The sequence below is a fragment of the Zonotrichia leucophrys genome, chromosome 2 (assembly GCF_028769735.1).
Source record: "Zonotrichia leucophrys gambelii isolate GWCS_2022_RI chromosome 2, RI_Zleu_2.0, whole genome shotgun sequence".
Classification (NCBI taxonomy): Eukaryota; Metazoa; Chordata; class Aves; order Passeriformes; family Passerellidae; genus Zonotrichia; species Zonotrichia leucophrys.
In genome coordinates this window covers 36,423,579-36,445,899 of record NC_088171.1, presented here as the reverse complement: position 1 = coordinate 36,445,899, position 22,321 = coordinate 36,423,579, and the positions used below count along the sequence as shown (strand labels likewise).

The 22,321-nt window shown below is 40.7% G+C and overlaps 2 protein-coding genes across 5 annotated transcripts; one reads left to right on the top strand and one right to left on the bottom strand.

Moving 5' to 3' along the window:
- Positions 1 to 435: 435 nt before the first annotated feature.
- Positions 436 to 19,636, bottom strand: OXNAD1 (oxidoreductase NAD binding domain containing 1). 4 transcript variants are annotated; one of them, XM_064704585.1, is made up of 9 exons: positions 19,505 to 19,636; positions 14,209 to 14,374; positions 13,884 to 13,947; positions 10,609 to 10,715; positions 7,033 to 7,174; positions 4,245 to 4,281; positions 4,039 to 4,136; positions 1,609 to 1,717; positions 436 to 960 (listed from the first exon to the last, which is right to left on the bottom strand). In XM_064704585.1, the coding sequence occupies exons 2-9, from the start codon at positions 14,340 to 14,342 to the stop codon at positions 806 to 808; spliced, it is 846 nt and encodes a 281-aa protein (XP_064560655.1). In that variant the 5' UTR covers positions 14,343 to 14,374; positions 19,505 to 19,636; the 3' UTR covers positions 436 to 805. The 4 variants fall into 4 exon arrangements, with proteins under 4 accessions (XP_064560655.1, XP_064560654.1, XP_064560653.1 ...); XM_064704584.1 differs by having other exon boundaries at positions 437 to 960; positions 4,039 to 4,139; XM_064704583.1 differs by lacking the exon at positions 19,505 to 19,636 and adding an exon at positions 19,009 to 19,031 and having other exon boundaries at positions 437 to 960; positions 4,039 to 4,281.
- Positions 19,581 to 21,854, top strand: DPH3 (diphthamide biosynthesis 3). The gene is made up of 3 exons (XM_064704586.1): positions 19,581 to 19,711; positions 19,810 to 19,884; positions 20,309 to 21,854. The coding sequence occupies exons 1-3, from the start codon at positions 19,604 to 19,606 to the stop codon at positions 20,372 to 20,374; spliced, it is 249 nt and encodes an 82-aa protein (XP_064560656.1). The 5' UTR covers positions 19,581 to 19,603; the 3' UTR covers positions 20,375 to 21,854.
- Positions 21,855 to 22,321: the final 467 nt, after the last annotated feature.

Here is a 22,321-nt window from a genome sequence, read left to right as displayed (position 1 = left end):
GAGGTACACTCATGCCTTGCATGACCAACCTTTCCAAAGACTTTTTCCAAGCAGTATGTGCTGGAACCCCCTCCAGCTCTGTACTTCATGCAGCAGGACTGTGGAGATTTCCCATCTCAGCTGTTGCTGGCCAGTGCTGCTTTTGAGGACACAGCCCACGCAAGCACAATCTTGGCTGAACAACCTCAGCACAGGATACAGGTTCAGGGCAGGAATTCCTCTGAATGCTGCACTCAACACTTTCATCTCAGGGCTAAACAGGATTATGAGAAAATACCTTTCTCAACACAACTAACTTGTTTACATAAACCACATAAAAGGTGGGTTTTTTCTTTTGAGAAGAAGTGGCAAGAGAAGGAAGTCACAACACAGCAGCACTTCTATAAAAATAGTAAATACATTATATAGAACTGGGGGGAAAGTTTGTCGACTCAGATTCAGAGGTTGTGGCCTGAATTATCCTTACAAACATACCTGGTATTGCTGCACAACTAATTCTCTACAAGTGTTGAATCAGGCACTGAAAAAGTCTTTTAAAAGCTGACTAACAGGACAAGTATATAAAGTGAAAACATGCTGCTACCCATAAGAAAAGGCAAACCATCAAAACACCAGAACAGTTAATGTCTTTAATATAAAATCACTTTTCTTTCCCCAAAGCAGCAGCACTGTATTACAGGTGTATTACAGATAATCATTGAGGACATCTTCATTAAAATCTTCAAAATAATTCATAGTCCATCTCTGTACATTTTATCAAAATGCACTGGAAAAAATACTATAATTTTCTCTTCAGCAGGTGTCACTACCACCATTTCTCAAAGAAAACACGGTTTCTAGGAACACCAATGTTAGTGAGTAGCTTGGATATAGATTCTATCATTGGAGGGGGACCACAGATGTACCACGAAGTATCATTAGATACGTGTTTCTCTAGATCCTTTTCAGATATTCTTCCCTCTGACAAAGAAAAAAAGTAGGAAATGAGAACAGAAATATTAATTCTGAAGTCACTTCAAAAACTGTCTGAAGGTTAGAAGTATTTCAAGCACTCACTTCTTAAAAATGCCTGGCCTATTCCAGGATAATAGGTATTGAGATTTAAGGCTTCCAAAACCATTTTTTTTTTCTGGGGATTTAGATCAGTGCTTGTACTTGGAATGCAGAGGGTATTAGTCACTGAAGAGAAACATGGCTTACAGACATATAAAATCCCAAATTCACATTAAAAATAGGTATCTCTAACACAAATGCAGCAGACATGGAAACATGCTGAAGTATCTCATAAGCAGTCAGCTCATGCTTCATCAATCCCACCTTAAGGAAGGAAAGTAAACAGCATTTGCTTAATAGTTTCTGGAATAAAGTCTGCAGTGGGAAATACCTATGTAAAGTTTAGGATTAACAGAGGAAAAAAACTGCAAAGAGTTTTCTGCAAAGTGGAATGAAGAAAGTAGTACAGAGAAAGTACAGAGAAACTGTTTAACTCACATCTCATTTTGAAGCTTTAAATGTAAAAATGCTGAGTTATTATGCACAGCTTCATCCCGTAGGATGTAATCAAACTGCGGCTTCAGACAGGATCTCTGTACAATGCCATTTATTTACCTGTGATGTGTGGCTGCAGCTCTTTACAGATCTGTGAGCGCTGCTGGGTGACGTGGAAACAACACGAGATCTTTCCAGGAAATGCCTTCATCAAACCAAGAATATTTTTCTGTAATGTTAAACACACTTGCTTACACCACAGGCCATTAAATCAAAGCAGATGTATGCACACAGTCCCAGAATGCCAGTGATTATTACTGAGAACCAAGACTTTGCATTTCAGCAGTGAGAACCTGATGGGTGTGATTCCACAGGCCTGACCCGCACACATACACAGAATTCCCACACTTGGAATGCAAATACCCTGCCAGCTATGTTAGTGCTTCTCTCCTTTTCTGACATAGATTACAATCTGTAAGATTTGGACTCAAGATCCACTTAGGTCATTTCCCAATTTCTTCCCCTTATGAATTCTCAGTATTTCCTCCTCCTACTTCCACAGGGGTTTTCCATTAAAAAAAAAAAACCCTTCAGTATGTATTTACCATTAGTTAAGAACTTTTTGAGTCTTGTCTGGTATATCTGATAAGGTCACTAGACACTTTAGTGTCTTATGTTCCCAAGTAAAACCAACTACCACGTAATGCTAATGTTATTTTTACCAGAGTAGAAAGTATAAACTCATTTTCAGTTCCCTAAGTCACAGCTGTGGTAAGTTACCACCAAACCCCTAGTGGCTTCAGTTCAAATCAGGAAAAAAAGAATATGTTAGTCAGATGCTGTAGTTAGTTCTGAAATTAAGATTTAGCTACTGTCTAGATTCTGCATTATACAGGATTTTCACTGCTAGAATAGACACTGGAAATTCTTTAAAATATTCTGAAGTAAAAATAATTTCTAGGTAAATTTGCTCATTTTATTAAGTGTGTGCTTGTTAAGTAGTTATTACACTGAGTCTGCCCTGGGTTGCTTAACAAAAAAACCCAGAAAGATTCTGGGTGTTTACTTTGTAAAAAACCTGTTCCTGAATCCCTAAAAAGACATGGGATGAAGAGCAGCACATATTGCCACTGCTGCACAGTGTTCCACCAGCACCTGCACTACTGACTCGCTGTCTGTGTACCCCAGTGCTGTTGCTTCCATCATTTGCACTAAGGATACTGCCAGTGCCTCAGCTGTGACATGAGAGCACAGTGAGGATCAGAGCCCACCATGGCATCTCCCTGTGCCCTTGGCAGCCCGTACACAGCTGCTCCTCCACACCATCAGTGATAACCCAGCAGCTCCTCCTGGAGATTGTACACATCCTGTGCTGATGTTTGTCACAACAGCATAAAGGCTGCTAGGGATTCTGTTTCCTCAGTCCTCTGCACAAAAGTGAAGAATTTTGACAGCCACATTCTGGATCTGAGGGACATGTGAAGAATGAAGGAGCGATATATTTTAAGAACTGTACATGACACTGTTTTCTCTTTTGTCCCAGAAGCTTTAGTGCAAAAGTTCTGGTGTCAAAAAACTGCTTAAGTGAATGCCAGGAATGTCAGCACTGGCACTGGAAAAACCTGTGCATGCTTAGAACAGACTGGAGGATCAGTAGATGGCAAAAGGAAGAGCAGATTATTCTGCTTATAGCAACAAACAAATGACTTTTCAAAGAAAGAAATTATATCCATATCTAGAAACATGATAGAAGTACAGAAATAAAACTAGTGATGGATCCTATACACAGTTTCTGGAATCATGACAGCTCTTCATCTTACAGTCAAAAGCTTTCAATACTTAAAAAACCCATAAATCATTTTTGATGCTTCTTTACAGAAGCTGTGCTAATTTGACCCTAAGATATTGTCAATAAACCTTAATGGCTGAATGTGACATCTGATTGTTAACTGCTGAGTAAATGTTGATGAAGTACTGCAGTAAAACAAGCAGTTTTAAAAGCAGCTATAAATCCTTCATTCATACACTAGTACTTATTAGTAACTAATACATTATCAATAGAAATCTGCTGTTATTTTAGAAAGTATTCCTTTGGATAGAATTATTCTTTTCTAGTCTTTACAGTCAATACAATCTCTACTTAGAATTATTCTTTTCTAGTCTTTACAGTCAATACAATCTCTACTTAGACTATGTGGTTACAGAATTACAGCACTATGCAGACTATTAGTGTGTATATACGTATATATATAACCTTTAGTATACTATGATGCTCTTACAAGTTCACAGTAAATTTCAGGGATATAGTGAAATTCAGGGGTAATTGACTTATCAAAATCAATGGGAGCAGATGTGTCCAGCAACAGCCTTCCTTCGTACACTGGCATAAGTAGTTAACAAAACACACACGGGATTTGAGGCAGGAAGTGACTTTTGTCTCTGTTTGTACAGTGTCTTACACACAAGGACTCTAGAATTTGGTAACATTGATGTACACACTGGGAGCTGAATAGCTGAGACCTGTTTTTTAAAAAAAAACCTTTAGTTTACCTTAAACAAGAGTTCGCTGGTATTTTTTGCACTGTAGTGCAGCTTCGCTGTTCCCAGTTTGTGTCTATTTCCTTTACCCTCTTGGTATCCATGAAGATCTGCTATATGCAGCAGTATAGAAAACAATGGGTTAATTCCAACACCCCCTGCTATCAGCACTAGGTTTACTGGGGAGTCACCAGGCTGAGGATCAAAGAAGAAATCACCTCCCACTCGCAGAGCCACTTCTGAGTCAAGAGTACACTAGGATGGAAAAGAAGATATTTAATTTCAGAACTAAATGCAGAAGTTGAAATCTTACTCTTTTTGCATCCCAGTCACATGGTTTGCTGGGCTGTGATTTTTATTTTAATTGACCAGTGAAGAAAAAACAGAAGGACTTTAAAATATACACACACTTTCCAAGTATCTGAAGTAACCCAGTGTCTCTAGGGATCCAGTTCTACTTTCAAAAGTTTCAGTCTTATGGTAAGGCAGGATGGTGACTCCCCCTTCCTATCCCCATAAGAGTTGAAAGAGGAACAATTCACATAATTTTCCAGCAACAATGTGTGGTTGTGAAAACTCAAGCTCACCATGTGAAATCACATTTCTACCCAAAAGCAACTTCATGCTAAAAAAGGCCTTCCTGTGAGGTCACTGAAGGTCAGAATAAGTTGCATATACAGAAAGTTTTTCCATCCCCCCTCCTTAAAATTAAAAACCATTCAGAAGTAAAGCAAGTATCCACAAGAATACTTCTTGCAGAATCACTTCTGCAGTTGCAACTTCAGAGACTTAGAAGAAGAAAAATCGGGAGAAAATCTCTCTTACTCTCCACTTGTATGTGAGAAATTATTTTCTAACAAAATGTGTCCAAGCATGTTTTCTTTAATACATGGAAAACAAAAGCTACAACAAAAAATTCCACTTGGGTCAGTATCTCCTTGGTAAAGCAGCAGTGCATCCTGTCTGAAGGGTGAAGCTGCAGTACAGAGAGGTCAGGTGAGTTCTTCCACATCACTGCATGCTGACAGAACAAATAAGAGCACTTAGGCCATGTACAGGCTTTAAAAAATAAAATGAAAAGGATAGGGAAAGCAAGGAAGGTGGGAATGGAAAAGAGAAAAAGAAGCTATAGGAACTGCTGAAAAATTAGCTTAGAGAATGAAAACACTTCCTCCAAAGAATTCTTTTCACAGCAGGAAACAGTAAACTGAAACAAAGGGAGTTCCATTAATGAAGGTTGCACAGACAGCTAAGGTGTAAAGTGTAACAATTCCACCAGGAGCAAGAAGGAGGCCCTTGGATGCAGGTACTGCACAGAACACAGGGGTTCCTAAGAGAGTAAGCATGAGCATTAAAAACACCCAGCAACTTTCTTGCTTCTCCTAATTATTGCAGAACTGTTGTCTCTCCAGCATACTGTAGGGCAATGAGCATTCCTTAACTGAAACTGATTTCTCTCTCCCTTGTGATGGACACTGCCAGCCTTTCCCACCATGTTTTACTCTGGTCTAGAGAAGCACAAACCCATGTGTGTTCCAGATCCATGTGGCCTAAGGAGGACACAGAATATGGTACCCTTTGAGGAAATAAGCAATTTTAGGGAGAAATAATCTCACATCTGCCCCCTTAACCAGCCACAGTTCCTCAAGACTGGACATGGGATTTGGGGAGAATCCCTTAATAAGCAGTCTGCCAGATATTTCCATGCTTTGACCATGACAAGGATAACAGGAAGTCAGTATACAAGAAAAAATAGTAAAATTCTGGAGTAATACCACGAGAAAGCATTGTCCTTTAGCCTAGTTTATAGACACAGCTCAGGCAGAAAAGTGAAGCAATCAATACATCACATGGATACTTTTTAAAGAAAAGGCTACATCTTCCTCAAGTTATATAAAATACATGGTGCTAAAATTTACTATTTTATATACAGTAATATTAAGAAATAAATACCTCTAAAAACACAAATACAGTGAGTAAATCAGTGCTAACTATTCCCATAACATTTTTAACCTGAGATACCAACTTCCTTTAGGACAACTTTTAAACAATTAAGCACCAGTTTTGTCACCATATATACAACATTTCTGAATTCTAGGTTGTTATTTTTTCTGCTTGTTTCCTAAAGAAAAGCATGCACTTTTGTTTAGCTAGAAGAGTCCATGTATATCCTGCAGGTTTCTCCATGGCATCAGGTTTGATGTAGGTTACCCCTTAACTAAAGATTTATGCTATAAATCCCACCAGAAAACTCAACAATAAAAACTGATTTACAACATCAAAAAATCTTAAATAGTTTCCAGCAACTTTGAAAAGAAAAAAAGTTGATAGGACAGATTACTGATGAAACATGTGACTCCTCTGACAAACTGAATGTGGTAAATGATAAACAAAACACCACGAGGCCAAGTCTCAGACTTAACTTTTCATCTAGCGAAAACCCCAAGCCCTGTGTTATGTATTTATTACAAAAATATTGTGCATTTAAAAGAATACTATGGATATTCTGAAATGTTTTATCATTTCAGAAGAACTGATCCAAGTATCTTCCTTGGCTCCCCTTTAATAATCTCTATCTGTGATTTGTCAATGATCCCCAGTTTATCTTTACAGAAATAATCTGGGATTATGGAAGGTTATCAGAGGTAACTTTGTAATGTGTAACACTGCCTGTTCTCAGGGATGTAAGTTAGAGCAGAGGTTTTTCAAAAATTCATTAATTCCAAAGGAGTGAGAACCCTTATATACACTAACTACAATATCACTTTTAACTCCACTGTAAGCACAAGTGGTGACAAAAGATCACAATAACCATATTTCCATATAAACATCCAATTTCAGTCCCTTACTGAACAAAAGGTTTTAAGATTTATGTTGTATCAAAAATGCTTAAAGAAGCCAATGTGAATTTTGCAGTTAATAGCACAAAGTGGTCTAAAAACACACACCACCCCCTTTACCTCAAAAAAAGAGAGCAAGCCCAATCTCCCAGGGAATTTCATTTACCTCAGTGTGAATCCAGTGAGCAGGAGGATGAGCAGTGTGCTTCACTGCCAGCTCCAGTATTCCTTCTCGTTCTAACAGGCCAGGGCTTGAACATATTGAGAATCCCCCAACTACAGATACTCCAGGAATAAAGAAATCAACCCTAAAAGTAAATCAGACACAGAACTTTAAAAAAGAAGCCACAACCACAAACATGGACAACAATAGCCAAAATGATGTGGCTGCCTTTGTTTCAATTATCTTTCCTTTACAACATCTTCATTTTTGTAAAGTAAATTTTCCAAAAATGGAGTTAAACAACACCATTTCCTTGGAATTATTTTCTTCTAGAACCTTGTCATCATGTTTGCTAAGCTAGAAGGTTTTCAAACCATTCTGCTTTTAGCATTAGATGCCACATTTCACAACAGACTAGAATTCTAAGTGTTTAAAATCAATTATTTGCATATTAGAACAAAAACATAATTACGGTCTGATAGAGTAGTTTAATTCCCACTCTTTTTGATCCCTTTGATGGGCTCTTCAATTTTCAAACATAAGACTGGCATTCTAATTTTATGGAAATTACTTTATATTAAACACTTTCTTTTCCTGAGCAGATGAAATACCTGAAATAAAACCGACAGTATGTAAAAAATTTCCCATATCAGAAGTCCACAGCTGGCAGCAGAACTGCAGCTCCCTCTGGTGGCAGATATCGCTTTCTTAGGTTATAGGAAATTGAACTGGAATAAATTCCCAGTTTTTTTCTTTCAGCTTAGAGGCAAACCATGCATGAGTTTGTAGAGATAAGAAGGTAACACGTGGCTAAGCTTCTGCACTACCAGCCATTAGAGAGTATGGAAGGCAAGCCATTACTATATACGAACTAGAATTCAGTCTCATAGAAGTAGGGCTTTGATAAGCCTTGATGAGGCTTCCAAAGAATTCAGAAAAAAAATTACAAGTTGGTTTGTGATCTATCATCTGCACTCCTCTGTGTTCCATAAGTCTTTAAATGCTTCTGCTTTCTACAGCACATAACAAAAGCACTGTATTTCACAAAAAACCAAATGCCTATAACCAGTTGTGCTGGTCCCCTTAGGGAACAGCCACACTGATAAACAATGCCAGGTACCAGAGAACCCTTATTCAATTCTAGCCTGGGCTAGGCTGGCTCAGTGTTAGTTACGTGGGGATGCAACGAGAAATACAGACTGACTGCTACTGCACAGGTATTTTCTTTAAACAGCAAGGCTGTATTCTTCACAGACACCACAAATGCTTGAGGAAAGAGAGAAGCACTTTGAGTAGTTCACCACTTTTTGAAGAAAAAAAATCATATCTGCATACTCCACGAAAAATTCACCCTTTGAAGAAAAAAATCTCTTTCTCTCAAAGAATGCATACAGTGTGATATCATTTTTAACTTGATGCTTACAATATCTTGATGGTGCATAAAGATACCTGACTGCAAAAGAATGGTCTACAACAAAAAAAAAAAAAATGACAAGCTTATTTTAGTGTCCTCAGCTTGTGCAGCCCCACTACCTGTGGGGCTCAGCTTTACTGACAGTCAGGCCCTGGCAGCTGAGAAAGATCAACTCTTAAACTGCAGTGTTTATCCTGCCAAAGAACATCTCAGGATGCTGCTGAAGCTCTTTACCTCCCTCTGGTGGAAAATAATCTTCCTACTAAGATCAACTTACTTAAATGAACGAAAAATATGAGAATTTATCCTGTAAAGTAATAATTTATATTCAAGTCAAATGTTCTCCTTGGCATGTAAGGGAAACCTTATCCATGACTGGTGGGGAAACACACAAACATTATTGCAAAACCTACATCAAACATGGTTTTTACCTTTCCCAAATACTAATGCAGATGCATTTTTTCCCTGAGTACATAACTATGAGAGATTTCAAGGCACAGTTTACTGTCTTATAGTGGACTAGCTTTGATGGCTTATCTCAGCCATGTTAGGGAGGGTGAGAGGGTTTCTGAAGAAATGTGTCAGCCTAAGAGAAAAGAGCAGCAGAAGGGAAAAAAGTGAAGAAAACCCACCACAAGGAGAGGCACAAATAGATGTAAACTAGAGATCTCAGGGTGCTTTTATACTTCCCTTCTTTTAAAACCCACCTAAACCATATCTTTAAGAAATGAGTAATAATTACCCATTGCTGGAGTGAGAGATCAGAAACACTAAAATCACAAAGCTACTTCTTCAAAGTATTTGCAACATGCATATACCTCAATGCACGTTTTAGTAAATCAAAAGGTGTAACAGCAACAAGTCTCTTCGTTATTATTTGAGGTCAGATAAAGACCAGTATCTGCCAAAGTGCTTGCAAAACAAATTCACTTCTGCTTCTGAAAAACTCAGTAACTAGAACATTTTCAGAAAATGTAAACATTTTAGTGACAATCTTTGACTGTAACATCTTACTATAGCAAATTCTACCAACTTAGCCTTTTCTGCTCAGGAAAATGTGTTGCTCATCAAAAAAATGCAACCTCAGTTTATAGATACAAGTACAGAGAAGTTGGGGTGTACCTTACAATAGCACTAGAACACTTTCAAGGAAAAAGAAAATGAAGAAGAGTAATTATAATTAAAGCTCTCAGTTTCCAGCATGGTAATTTCAAAAACATTTTTGGAGGGTAAATGTACGTTGCAAGTACTGGCTAGAAAGAATTTAATATGAGTCACTGCACATGTGCAAAAACTGTAGCAAATTACTTCACAAACAAATTATTGCTAATCAGCATCTTGTGTTCTGGTTCTAAATTTAAAAGCCAGCATATTAACACTCCATGAGTAACATATGCTGCTAGTACCCCAGCAGCTATACTTTGATTTCAGCAAAACCACTTTCAGATGGCCAAAGCCAATAAAAAGTTTAAGAACATTTAAATGTCCATTGCCAAAAGCAACTACTCCTAGTTTTAAATTAATTTCTAAGGGGGAAAAAAAAAAGTTACTGAGTGAGAGTATTTTTAACAAGGAAGGAAGACAAACATGAAAATCCACTACTTCCATGGGAAAAAAAACAACTGTAAAATTGTTTAAACAAACAGCTAATTGTTTCAAAGGCTTGATCATTCAAGATTTTTATTTTCAAATTTGTCTATTTATATTAATATATTAATCTGACTTAACAGGCTTAATTTTCACAGTGGAAACTTCAAGGGGAAGAAATAAACCAAAATTAAGTCATTTACAAATCAGCAGTCTCAGCTCCACTGTAAAAGTAACTTGTAAATAAAGACAGCCTACAGAATAAAGTGCAGTGAACTTCAAAGTACTCCTGAAGAAACAATGTGTTATAATAAACCACGGGAAAACACCAAAACACTATAACAACATTTAAAGAATATCTACTTCTGCCCTTTTAATAGTAATATTAGCATTTTTTATAACAACTGTTTAAAAATTATGCCAAATATCAGCTCTTTGACAGAGCATCCAATAAGAAAATGTAGTATTATATAAACTAACAACTTTTTCCAAGGCCCAAGGATTAGAAACCTTTCATCACTTTATTATACTGGACTTTTCCTAGTAATTTCCCCCTCAAATATACCAGAAGATCTTACCATTGTCCTGCTTTGAAAGTGAAATCCTTATTTGCAATTGCCAAACGAAGCCTTTTGACCGTCTCTGATTCATTGGTGATCCCACACACTTTTGCTTGTGTAATGACCTAGCAGAAGGAAAAGAAGCCATTGTGATATGTAGATATAATTTGCAGCAAAAGCACTCAAGAAGCCATGTGGGAGACATCCATCACTTCCCATGTTACCCATGGCATTTCATTACCTACAGCACCAATATCTTTCACTGAGGTGATGACACCAAAATGGATTCTCTCCCTGGAAGTGTTCAAGGCTAGGCTGGATGGGGCCCTAAGCCACCTGGTTCAGTGAAAGGTGTCCCTGCCCATGGCAGGAGGTTGGAACTGCATGATCTTTAAGGTCCCTTCAAGCCCAAACCATTCTATGATTCACTTAAATAGTCATTGAATGGAGAGCAGACTTTTCTAAGACTCTAAACAAACTTACTTTAGTTCAGCTGAAGAGAACATAGCTCTAAGGAGAGGGGATTGCTAGTTATCACTGAGCAGATTCTTCAGACATCTACACAAGACACACACTCCTGCATCCTCCAGCAACAAAGTAAAAAGATCTCTGATATAAAGAAAAAAGACTTGTAAAAAATCAGTTGCAGATGAAGTCCCAGGGAGAATTCTGGATCTAGATTAATTTAAGTAATTAAGTGCATTACTGAAAGATTATGCATTAATGTTAATGCATCAATGAAAGAAAACCAGCAAGCCTTGTGTTACTGCACTTATCCCCTACATCCATATGAGCACAGGGAAACCAAGACACAAGGTCTCATGGTTGGTTACCAGAGCAGATTTTGTTTGGCAGCCACACAGGAGGGGATGTCAGAGCCATAGTTAATACTACTTTTAAGGAGTTTTAAAAAAGATGAAAAATAAAAAGCCGAGTTTGCAAAAAGAACCATTGGGGATGAGTACCCCACTTAAATTCTTTGATGCCCATCAGTGTAACATGGATTTTCATCCCCTCCCTACCCTTCCTTTTCAGGTTTTTTTGGACTATGATTATTAACCTTTTTTCCTCTACAAAGAAAGCAATGCCCTAAGTATTTTCTACATAGAGCAATACACAGATTTTTACTGTTAAAAATGCTGATGTCACTTACCACACAAGGAAATACTCAAAATACCACCACAACTCTACCATTTATCATTTGTCTAAGATCAAACAGATCAAAAAAAAATTCACTTTAAGCAACTATGCTGTAATTTAAAACATATGTCAGGAAATTAATTTATTCTTAAAGCAACATCTGAACATGTTCCCTGTCCCATTAAACAGCAGGACATTTGCTAATTTAAAATGAAGTAGAAGGGATTCCTGTTCCACTTTAGCAGACAGCATTAAATGAGGAATGCAGTCAAAGTTAACAAGAGAAATGTCAGATACATGACTTCAGTGGTTGTTCTGATGGAGAAGTGCAAGAAAAGGACATTAAATTTGGACTTCATTCCCTTCTTTACTCTTCAGTGCCCTCCTTAATTCATTATTTGGCTGAGAGCTGCAAGAGTACTTGAAATTTAATTCTTTATTGGTATAAAGTTATTTCAAAAATTAAATTTGAGTCAGGGTGATCAAAGACATTCAGCCAGTATTTTGGACCATCACAAGGGTGTCCAACTGGTCAGAGCAAGGCTGCAGTGAGAGGAGGGCACAGGACTCTGGATTTTGCAGCTGTATTTCAAGAAAGCATTAGTCACTTTTCCTTGCCCTGGTCCTTCACATTATCACTCTTCAACAGGCAATGTTCTGTAGCATTCACAGTAATGCAACACAGATTTATGATTCTTTCATCTTTTACAGGACTGAAATGGCCAAATAAGGCAATATTGGCTGAGGGAAGCCAACTGCTGATTATACGGAATTTAAAACCAAGCAGAGGATTTAAAATAAACTGATTTTAAAGTGGTCAGAAACAAAGCAACAAAGAATAAATCAAGCATTAAAAAAAGAAACAGCATAATCCTCTGATATGCAGAGAATGTGCAGTAGCAGGAACTGAGCCTTGCTCTTTCACCTATCTCATACAGCTTCCTTCTCTTTCTTGTGCCTTACAGTTCCCTGCACCAACACCTCACAAGGATCCATTTTCCATGTATTTTTCAAGTACTGATATTGAGCAGAGAAAGGAAGCAAGCCAAACAATAAATATAAAGAAACCCCATGGCTGCACCACTCAGAAGTGCCATCATTTTTTTTCATATCAGAAGCAAAAGAGAAAATGCATTGGTCTGTGCCTGTCTCTACATCCATTTTTTGGGTAAACAGGACCCACCAGAGCAGCTGATGTCCACACGCAGCACTGATCTGCACTCAGGGAAGAGCTGGCATTAGTGGGAATAGCTGAGGCACAGCTCTGTGCCTCCCACAGCTGGTGACAGCTCTGGTGACAGGCAGAACCAGGCTGCATTTGTCTCATCCACCCACAGCCCAGGTCAGACAGGGCTGAATCTTCTCTCTCAGGGGTTACCTACATATCCCCTGCACCCAGCTTCCTCTTGGGAAAAATGCGATTTATTCTCCACTACAGTTACGGAAAAACAGCAGAGAAGGATTTCATGTACACACACTGACAGATGTGTGGTGTGTTTCCATCTGTGTGCATCCACTTCAGCTTATTACAGAAAGGAAATATCTGTGTGAAGTACAAGAGTATGTTCCCTCCTGAACATTATGAAAAAGAATGCTTGCTGCTCAAAAAGATCCAGAATAAGCCCTTCTGGATTTGATGGAGAACAATGCTTTATCTGCCTTGTATTTATGAATTAAACTAGATAAAACTGAAGATCTTTTATCATCTCTCCCTTCAAAATGTCTACACCTTTTGCCTTACTCCTATGTTATACAGGACATTTTTGACATTTTAAAATCTCAAGCCTGAACCAGAAGTCTATAAATCCATAAAAATCTGAGAAGTCATTTTAGAAATGAGGGATATCCACGTGCTTTCATTACTTATTATAATCCATAGTTGGCCAGAAATCTATTAAGTTTCTTGTCCAACATAAAGTAAACAGCATCATATCACTGAAAAACTTAAAAACTCATTACATTTCACCCACTGAGCACTAAATATGCTAATTTTATACCAGTAACAAATATAAAAAAATGAGGAGAAAAAGAAGAAAACCAGACTCCAGCAGAAGGCAAAATGGAGCCTAAAAATGGAATACTATTTTCCAATATAATTATCCTTGCAGCATAAAAATTAAAATTACTTGCATCCTAAAGAACAGAACACTAACCTCCTGTCGAAAATTATTTGCTGTCCTCTCTAGATGATCCATTTTCCTTTTTGATTTGATTGTGCTGCACGAAAAAGCAAACAAAGATAATTGTCATTTTGACAGCTGTGCTACTGTCCCTTACTGATATGAATTTCTATTAACATAATAATTTACCAGTGTAATCCAGACTACAGATGACACAAATCTAAATAAGAATTAAATACAAATATATAATTGGGAGTTAGATTAAGCATTTATAGGTCTGTAGTAATTTGTCAGTTTGATTTTGAGAGTGTTACCATAGCATTCTCTTAAAAAAACCCCAAGGAAGTGGATAACCTACCCGTTGCCTGTGCAGTAACAAAAAGCAGAGTGCCTCAACACCCCCAGTGGAGAATGAGAGGGAAAAATCCTGCTCTGAGCACCTCTCAGTAATTGAGGAACGGTGCAACCCACATAAATAGTAGCATGAGCCATGACGATCAGGCAGTCTTCAGAATCACTGGTTCCTGAAAAAAAATCGTAAATATTTGTTAAATGAAGCATTCAGTGTTTGAAATGGCTTATTTCCAGCTTTTATGTCCCTTAAATCAGAAAAGCCAAAGCCCAGCTGGAGCTAAAACTAGCAACGAAGTATAATGAGAGGGAATTTTAAAAGTATGAAAGTTCATAAACAAGTGAAAATGTGCAGCCATCGCATGAAGGGATGTTATGCCCACTCCCAGAGGGTAAAGTGAGGTTCTGGTTAATGGATTCCTTGGGGCAGAGGACAGTGAAATGACACTGAATGACTGGTGTTTTTTTATATATATATACACACACACATATATGTATAATGCAAGCTTGTTTTAGAACAATTTGGTTGTAGTGAAAATGAGGTACAGAGCCCTTTTAATTATTATCTATAGAAATGAAACAATATAAAAGTATAAAAGAATTACTTAAGAAAATACCTAAGGAAAAGAAAGGAAGAGAAAGAAAGGATAAGAGAAGATAGTGGAAAGATATGACCAACCATGGATCCAGTGACAAGAACTGACTGTTGCAATTTCACTTAGTCAAAGTGATGGCTGGACATTTGATCCATAAGGGTGAGGGAAGACCACAAAACATAGATTTCAATGGATTCAGTCTGTTCAGGTTCAGGTGGGAACACCCAGGCACCTCCCTGGGTGAGTTTTACCCTGTCTGTTCCAACACTGGGATCATGTGCAGTGGTCTGGTGGAAGGCCCCAGAAATGGGTCTGGGGGCACTCTGGGGTCTTTGATGGGTCATGATACCCTCTAAGCCATGCCAGCTGCCTCTCATGGCAGTGAACCTGAGCCAGGTCTGCCCCAGGAAGGGATGAACACCCTCAGACCCAGCTGGGAACACGAGTGTGGCCTGATCCCTTCCCTGGGAGGGAGAGTTACAGCTGGCCCAGCTGTGTGGGGGAGGACTCTGGCAGGATAATCAGCATTATCCCACCTCAGCAGCACCTGCTTCCCACTGGCCTTTTCCCTCACCTGGCTCAAACCCAGCTGGTTGCTAAACCAAGGTCAGTTTGTTGTGGTCACCCTCTGGTGGTGGTGCTCACCCTGCCTGCACCTGGGCTGCTCTCAGGCAGATCAGAGCATTCCCACCACACACCCAAACCTCTCCTCCTTCAGTCCAGGGGTGCAAACCTGGCCTCAGCACAGCCCCTGTAGCTTTTCCAAATGGGCAATTGCTTGAGCATCAATGTCTCAGTCTCTCACAAGGGGAGGACCTTGTCAGAGATAATATGGAAAAGGCTGAAGTACTCAACATTCCCTTTGCCTCAGTCTTTACAGGCAAAGGCTGCACCCAGACCCCTGTTTGTAGCAGTGGTGGTTGGGAAGGAGAGGGATAACGAGGAGCAGGGCCAGCACCTGCTGAGAGACGCTGGATGCACTCAGATGCACAGAGCCAGATGGGTTACACTCAAGGTTGCTAAGAGACACAGCTGACATGCTTGTCAGGCAAGTGTCTATTACCCGTGAAAAACACTTATCACACAGGCTCCAACTGACTGGGAAAAGACTTACACGTGCTCCTTTTTTAAGAGAGGCAAAAGCAATGCTTACATCCAGTCAGCACCATCCCAGTAACTGGAAAAATGCTCAGAGCTTGTCCCCTTAGCTGGGTGAAAGCTAAGAAAGCAATCAGGAAGATGTGACTCAGATTTACCAGGGCTAGGTTATCGTTGATAAACCTGAACAGCTGTGGTGATGAACGGTCTGGTCACACAGCTAAGGGGACAGGATGGAGCACACCCTGAGTGTCCTGTGGCTCCTGGCACCAGCCCCTGCAGCACACACACATCAGTAAGCCAAGACCAGATGGGTGGTTGGAGGGGCTGAAAACTTGTCTGGCAGACAGAATTGAAGACTTGATGGCTTCAAGTTTGCCTCACTTGTTGGCTAGAACAGTAAGAGTACCCTGGGGCTGACAGAGGTCAATACATTTGTCACTAACTTGGATGAAGAGACAGAAGGTGTCCTGTTCATGGCATGGTCACTGGAACTGGATGATATTTGAGGTCCTCTCTGGGCCATTCTATGATCAGCAAACTTGTGAATGATGCTAGATTAGAACAGTAGAGCTCCCCTTTAAAGGGGAACTGAGAAACTGCAGGGCTGGAAAGCAGAAATGTCATGACAGAAGTCAATACCTGGGACTGGCTTACTCCAGTGTGAACAAGTGCCCTGCTCCAAGCACAAATTCTGACTGGATGATGCTCAGAAGTGCCTTCCAGCCAACATATCTGTGCTTTTAAATGTTCAAACAATATTCATGTAGGAAAAATCAAACACTGACTTTCCCTTTCTAGTGGTAAAGAAAAGGTCCTGGGGGGAGAATTTTATAAACTTTAATTAAGCCTGTTTGTTCACAGGCTTCTTTAAAAGGACATTAATCCCTCACACTTCCATGTACCCTACATAATACATCTCTACAGAGTGAAGAAAGTGGAGGACACTCACATGCACTGCAGTAGAAACACAGAGTGAAGCTTCAAAACCACACATTCAAACAGCTATGACAGAGAAAGCTAAACTGACATGCACAACATTCAAGGTTAGTCAGAACTACCCTTCAAGTGTAGCAACAGGTTCATAGAGAGCCAAGAGATATTTCTCATTCCTTGTATATATGCCTTTATTTTTCCTAAAATGGATTAGCAAAACTCTCTATCATATGTCACTACCTACCAAATAATATTTACTCCCATGATGCAGTCCACTGCTTCTTTAAATCATTAATATTTTACTTTCATTTAAATATCTTTCTGTGCATTCTTTTAAGGCACGTAATTTATTTTCAAAATGTTTTTCATTTCTAATCCCTTGAAATGGCACTGATCCAGCTTGCTGATAACTAATCAGGCCAATACTCTCTAGGATTTCACTAACAGCTGCATTGGCTGGTCACTTAGTAATCTGTCCTGTTTGTAGTCTTGTATGAATGAAGGCAGAGCTTCCACAAATTAGGCTGCTCAGAAATTGAATACATCTACAGTCACTACTCAAAATGCCCATTTTCAAGCATAAGAAATACTTCCTGCAGCTTTTAACTGTCCATAATTTTTAATAGTTTTACAGCATTTAATTCCACAGCAGCTCGCAACTTTTAAAAATGGAATTACTGAAAAGTCTTCTACCCCCAGGGAGCAAAATTACTTTAACATTTTTTTCCACAACATCACAGAGTACTTAAAGTGTACTTAAGTGTTTAAGCAAAACATCAACATACTTTGTTTAAGCAAAAACACTTTCTACATCAAATGTGTAGACACTATTGATAACAAAATTGTTAACAATCTCAAAATATTTTAGGAGAACAAAATACACATCTAATGAAGTCCCATTCCTCTACTTTGGCATATTATCTGTTAACCCAGAGTGCTCAAAAATCAGTTTCTCAAATTCATGAGATCACTTTATGATCTGGAATCTTTCACATAGCACATCATGGGTACAGACATCGACATCTCCAACCAATCTACAGTTCAATATCAATACATAATATTAGAAACAAAAGAAATGTCAGCCTAATTTTATAGTCACAGCTGAAAGACCCTATTGGTACAACTGCTTGAAGGCTGAGTCTCTATCCTAAATTAGAAATAACTCTTGAACCATAGTTCAAGAAACTTGCTCCATTTTTACTATCATCACTTTCCAATCATGAAAAACACAATAAAAATGATTTGCAATTTTTACTCTGCAACCAGTAAATTCCTAATTGTCTTTTAATGAGTCCTGGTTCTCCCCTACCACATACAAGCGTGACTCATGCCATTACAAATTGTGAACAGCTTTTCCCCCATCTGTCACCTCTGTGATTTTTTCACTCATCCAGCTCTTTGGCAATTCCCTGCCCTCCATGAAAGCACTGTGCTTCAGCTTCCCAGGCTCGTGTCAGGTGGGATGTTCTCCCTTTATTCTCACCTTACCCAAGCCAGTACAAGTGCAGCCACTCCAAACACCCTCTTTTTTCACAGCGGTTTGAAGAGACCACAGTGGGTCATACAGTCTCATCTCCCTGCTCAAGCAGAGCCATTTGAGAGCACCGGGCACAAGACTGCATCCAGGTGGTTCTGGAATATCTCCAGTGAGAGAGCCTCCAGTACCTCTGGGCAGTCTGTTCCAGAGCCTGGTCACTCACACACTAAAGAAGTTCTTCCTCACATTCAGGTGGAGCTTCAGTTTCTGTCCACTGCCTCTTGTCCTAGTGGCTGGCACCCCCAAGAAGAGCCTGACTCCATCCTCTTGGCACCCACCCTTTACATATTTTTATAAACCTCCTTTGCTCCACGGAATGAAACCAGCACTACTTTTCATGACTTCTTCCTCTCCTCACTTAAAACCAAAGAGCCATTCATTCTCCATCCCCTCTGATCCACTGGCCCTGGGTTAGTATCTGTTGATATATATCTTGCTTCCCTTCTGTCCCACAATCCCACGTCACGATCTGAAGGGAGAACTACTTCTAGTTCACCCACATCACACTTAAATGCAAATTACGAGGTAGGTTAATGAAAGAGAGCGCAGAGGCGGGCAGCAAGGGTACTGAAGCAAGCAGCACAGGAAGCCTTTTTTCAAAAGCTATCTCCCAGTAAAACACTCCTTTAGACAAACAGACCTTCCTGCAAAAGCAATGAAAGAAACCAAGGTTTTCCCCCTTTTCCAGGGACTGAGGGGAACACAGTGAGCGCCGGGAGGCGGGGGAGGTGGGGAAGAGGCGGCGGCAGCCTGTGCCCAGCTGGGGCGGGGCGGCACTGAGGCGGCCAAGGGGCACGGGAAGCACACGGCTAAGAGGCAGGGCAGGGACAAGGAGCAGGGCAGGGACAAGGACAAGGACGCAGCAGTGCCCGGCCGTTCCCCCACAGCCCCTGGGATCGCCGGGCAAGACGCCAGGGCTGGAAGCGGCAGCGCCATCGGCCGCAGAGGGCGGCCCGGCCACCGCTTCCGAGCGGCGTGCGGGGCTCCCGCCATGAGGGAAGGGCGAGCCGGGAGGACGCGAACGCGCTGCCCCTCAGCCCGCTGCCCCTCACCCTCCTGTCCCCCCACTCCCTCCTCCTCCCCAGCCGGCCCTCCCCGGGATCCGGGATCCCCGGCCCGCTCCCCACCACCCCTACCCGCCGCCGCATCCCGTCACGGGCAGCGCCGCCCTCGTGCCCCGTCAGGCGCCGCCTCTTCCCGTCCGCCCCGGCCCGGCTCCGCCGCTCCCCGGCGGCATGGCCGTGTTCCACGACGAGGTGGAGATCGAGGACTTCGAGTACGACGAGGAGACCGGGACCTACAGCTATCCGTGCCCCTGCGGGGACCGATTCCTCATCACGCGGGTGAGGGGCGGCCGGGCGGGGCTGGGGGCAGAACGGGGTGGTGCGGCCCGGGGCCGGGCAGGCGGCGGGGCCTGACCGCTCTCCCGGCGCTTTTGCAGGAGGACCTGGAGAACGGGGAGGACGTGGCCACCTGTCCCAGCTGCTCCCTGATCCTGCGCGTCATTTACGACCAGGTGGGTGCGAAGGGAGGACGCGGTTCCAGCCGGGTCCCTCCGAGGCCCGGTTCGCCGCCCCGTGCGGGAAGCGCCGGGCAGCGTTTAGAAATGCCTGGTTTGGAGTTACATCTGCTTCCTGGTCTCTCGATTTTCTGATCTCCTGCTGCCGTGTTTGGGCTTAAAAAGACGCGTCTGCCTGGGTGGGCTTGGGGTAGGATACAGAGGAGATGAAATCACTGATGTGAAGATCTCCTGTGGCTGACTCCAGCAGCCCTGGCAGCTTTTCTCACCTCCTAAGCACGTTACGGCTTTCGTGTTTTGGGAGACAAATTCATGCTATAATCACTCTGTTTTCCAGCCTGGGTGTATGTCGTGGTGTTTGTGAGGTATAAGAGGTCCAAAACCAATGTAAATCGCCTAAATCCCTGCTTGCTGTCTTTAGGAGCAGTTCATGCGGGATGAAGTCGTGGCAGAACCTTTGCCAAACAAGGAATTGGTCAAGTGCTGATGAATGCATCGTGGACTGTGCTGCTTTGGGATGAGAAAGTATGGGCATGGTGGCTGCAGAAAGACTTGTGGTTCTCCTTCTGGAAGTGTATGTTGCTGTGGGATACAAGTGCAATAATTGTCTGTCTTCTTAACAAGAGTGAGAGTTTGCTGGGACATTAAACACATGAATGCATTTTGTTCCAAAGGGTTATACTTTTAAAAAAATTTATAGGTTGCTTTATGTATTCCAGAAGACTTGAGGATTATGATCCTGATTTACAGCAAGTCAATATACAGAAGAAGAGTGTGGAGTCAGGAAATTAAAACACTTAGTCTAGCAATGGCTTCTTAGCCTGTGGAGAAAAGCAGGCTTTATGTGGGTATGTGCAAGTGTGAAATGGCACAGAGAGCTGAAATGCTGGGAGGCAGGGTTTAGGAGTCCATAGGACACAATGCCATACAGAGTTAACACAGTGCAGTTTCTCCCAGCATGTGGGCTCGGGTACTTCTAGCCCATACTGATTATGGGCAGGAAACAAGAGACCCAGAGCCAACATTTACCCAGTGTTGGCAAATTGGCAAATTATCTTTACTCCTGTAAACAAAGGGAAGGTGCAGTTGTCTATCCGCAGTGGGGGCAACACTTGAATTGGGGCAGATTCTTTCTTAAATTGCTTCTGAAGTTGCTTTGAAAGAACTTTGGTAGTTATTACTGAATGACTAACATAACAGTGATACATTTTTGAGGGAGTTGTGTGAAATGGAGTCAACTTTTTTTTAGCCCTGCCCAGCTGCTGACGTGCAGGGCTGGAACTTGAAGTGGTTTGCATTTTACCCCTATATTCTCAACAACTCTGTGATTTGACTGTTGCAGTAGATACAAAACGGGCTGCAGTTCTTTGTGCCATTTGTAGTAAATTTCTCAGCCCTTCTTTATTAGGTTCTGTCACATCCTGGATAGGAGATGGATACATTTCACTTAATTAATTAAGGCATTTTTTAGGGTAGAAAAGAGTCATGAGAACATAGTCCACATTGATTCCAAGACTGGCTCTTGAATTACAAGCTACTGCACTTGAATATTTACCTTAAATTGTCGTCATTCCTGTGTTTTAATAGGATTTGACATCTGTGAAGTTAAATTTGGGCAAAAGTACCTGTGAAGAGTGTATGTGGCTATTTTGCTCCAGGCACTAAAGACAAGCCAATTTTATTGGATTCTTGCATTTAATTATTTTTGTCCTTACTGCATTCTGTGAATGTTGAAGATGAACATTCTAGTTACTTTAAGAAAAGGAGAGGAAAAAATCCCTACATCTAGTTGGAAGTTGTGAATGCAGTAAGCACAACCCAGAGTGTTTCCATGCCTAAACCAGGAGGTGGCACTCGTGTTCCTTTGACATACGTGCTTAAAAAAAATAAATGTTGTGGTACTTTGGTTAGCTATGCCTTATCAAATATTTATTTTGACTATTTAAATAAAGATGTTTAAGATTCCATCAGTGGTTATAATGGGCCATTGCTTATTCTGTTTCTGCACCAGCCATAATGATTTCCAGAGGTCTTGAGTTGCTGCTGCTGGGGTGATGATAGTGGAGGTTTTTCAAGTTGCTTATAAAAATCATTTCAATCTATCAGTAGATGCTGTAAAGCAAACTTACAGGAACCCTACCTAAGCCCCTGTTCAGATTTCTACTGCATAAATACCTTCATGATTTTTCCACAAATATTCTACATAAAAGGAATTGTAGCAATTTTCAAATGCCACACCAGGGAGTGTATGCTCTGATCTAAGGCATCAAAGTAAGTCGCCGTCTTATCTTAAGTGTATCATCTCTAAAAGTACATAGATTTTGAAGAAATCATTGACCAGATTTTTTTATATAATGAAGGTCAGACCCTTTCTGACTTAGGATGTGTGTAAAGGATTATTTGTACTCTATATGGTTACATTCCAGCATGGTTG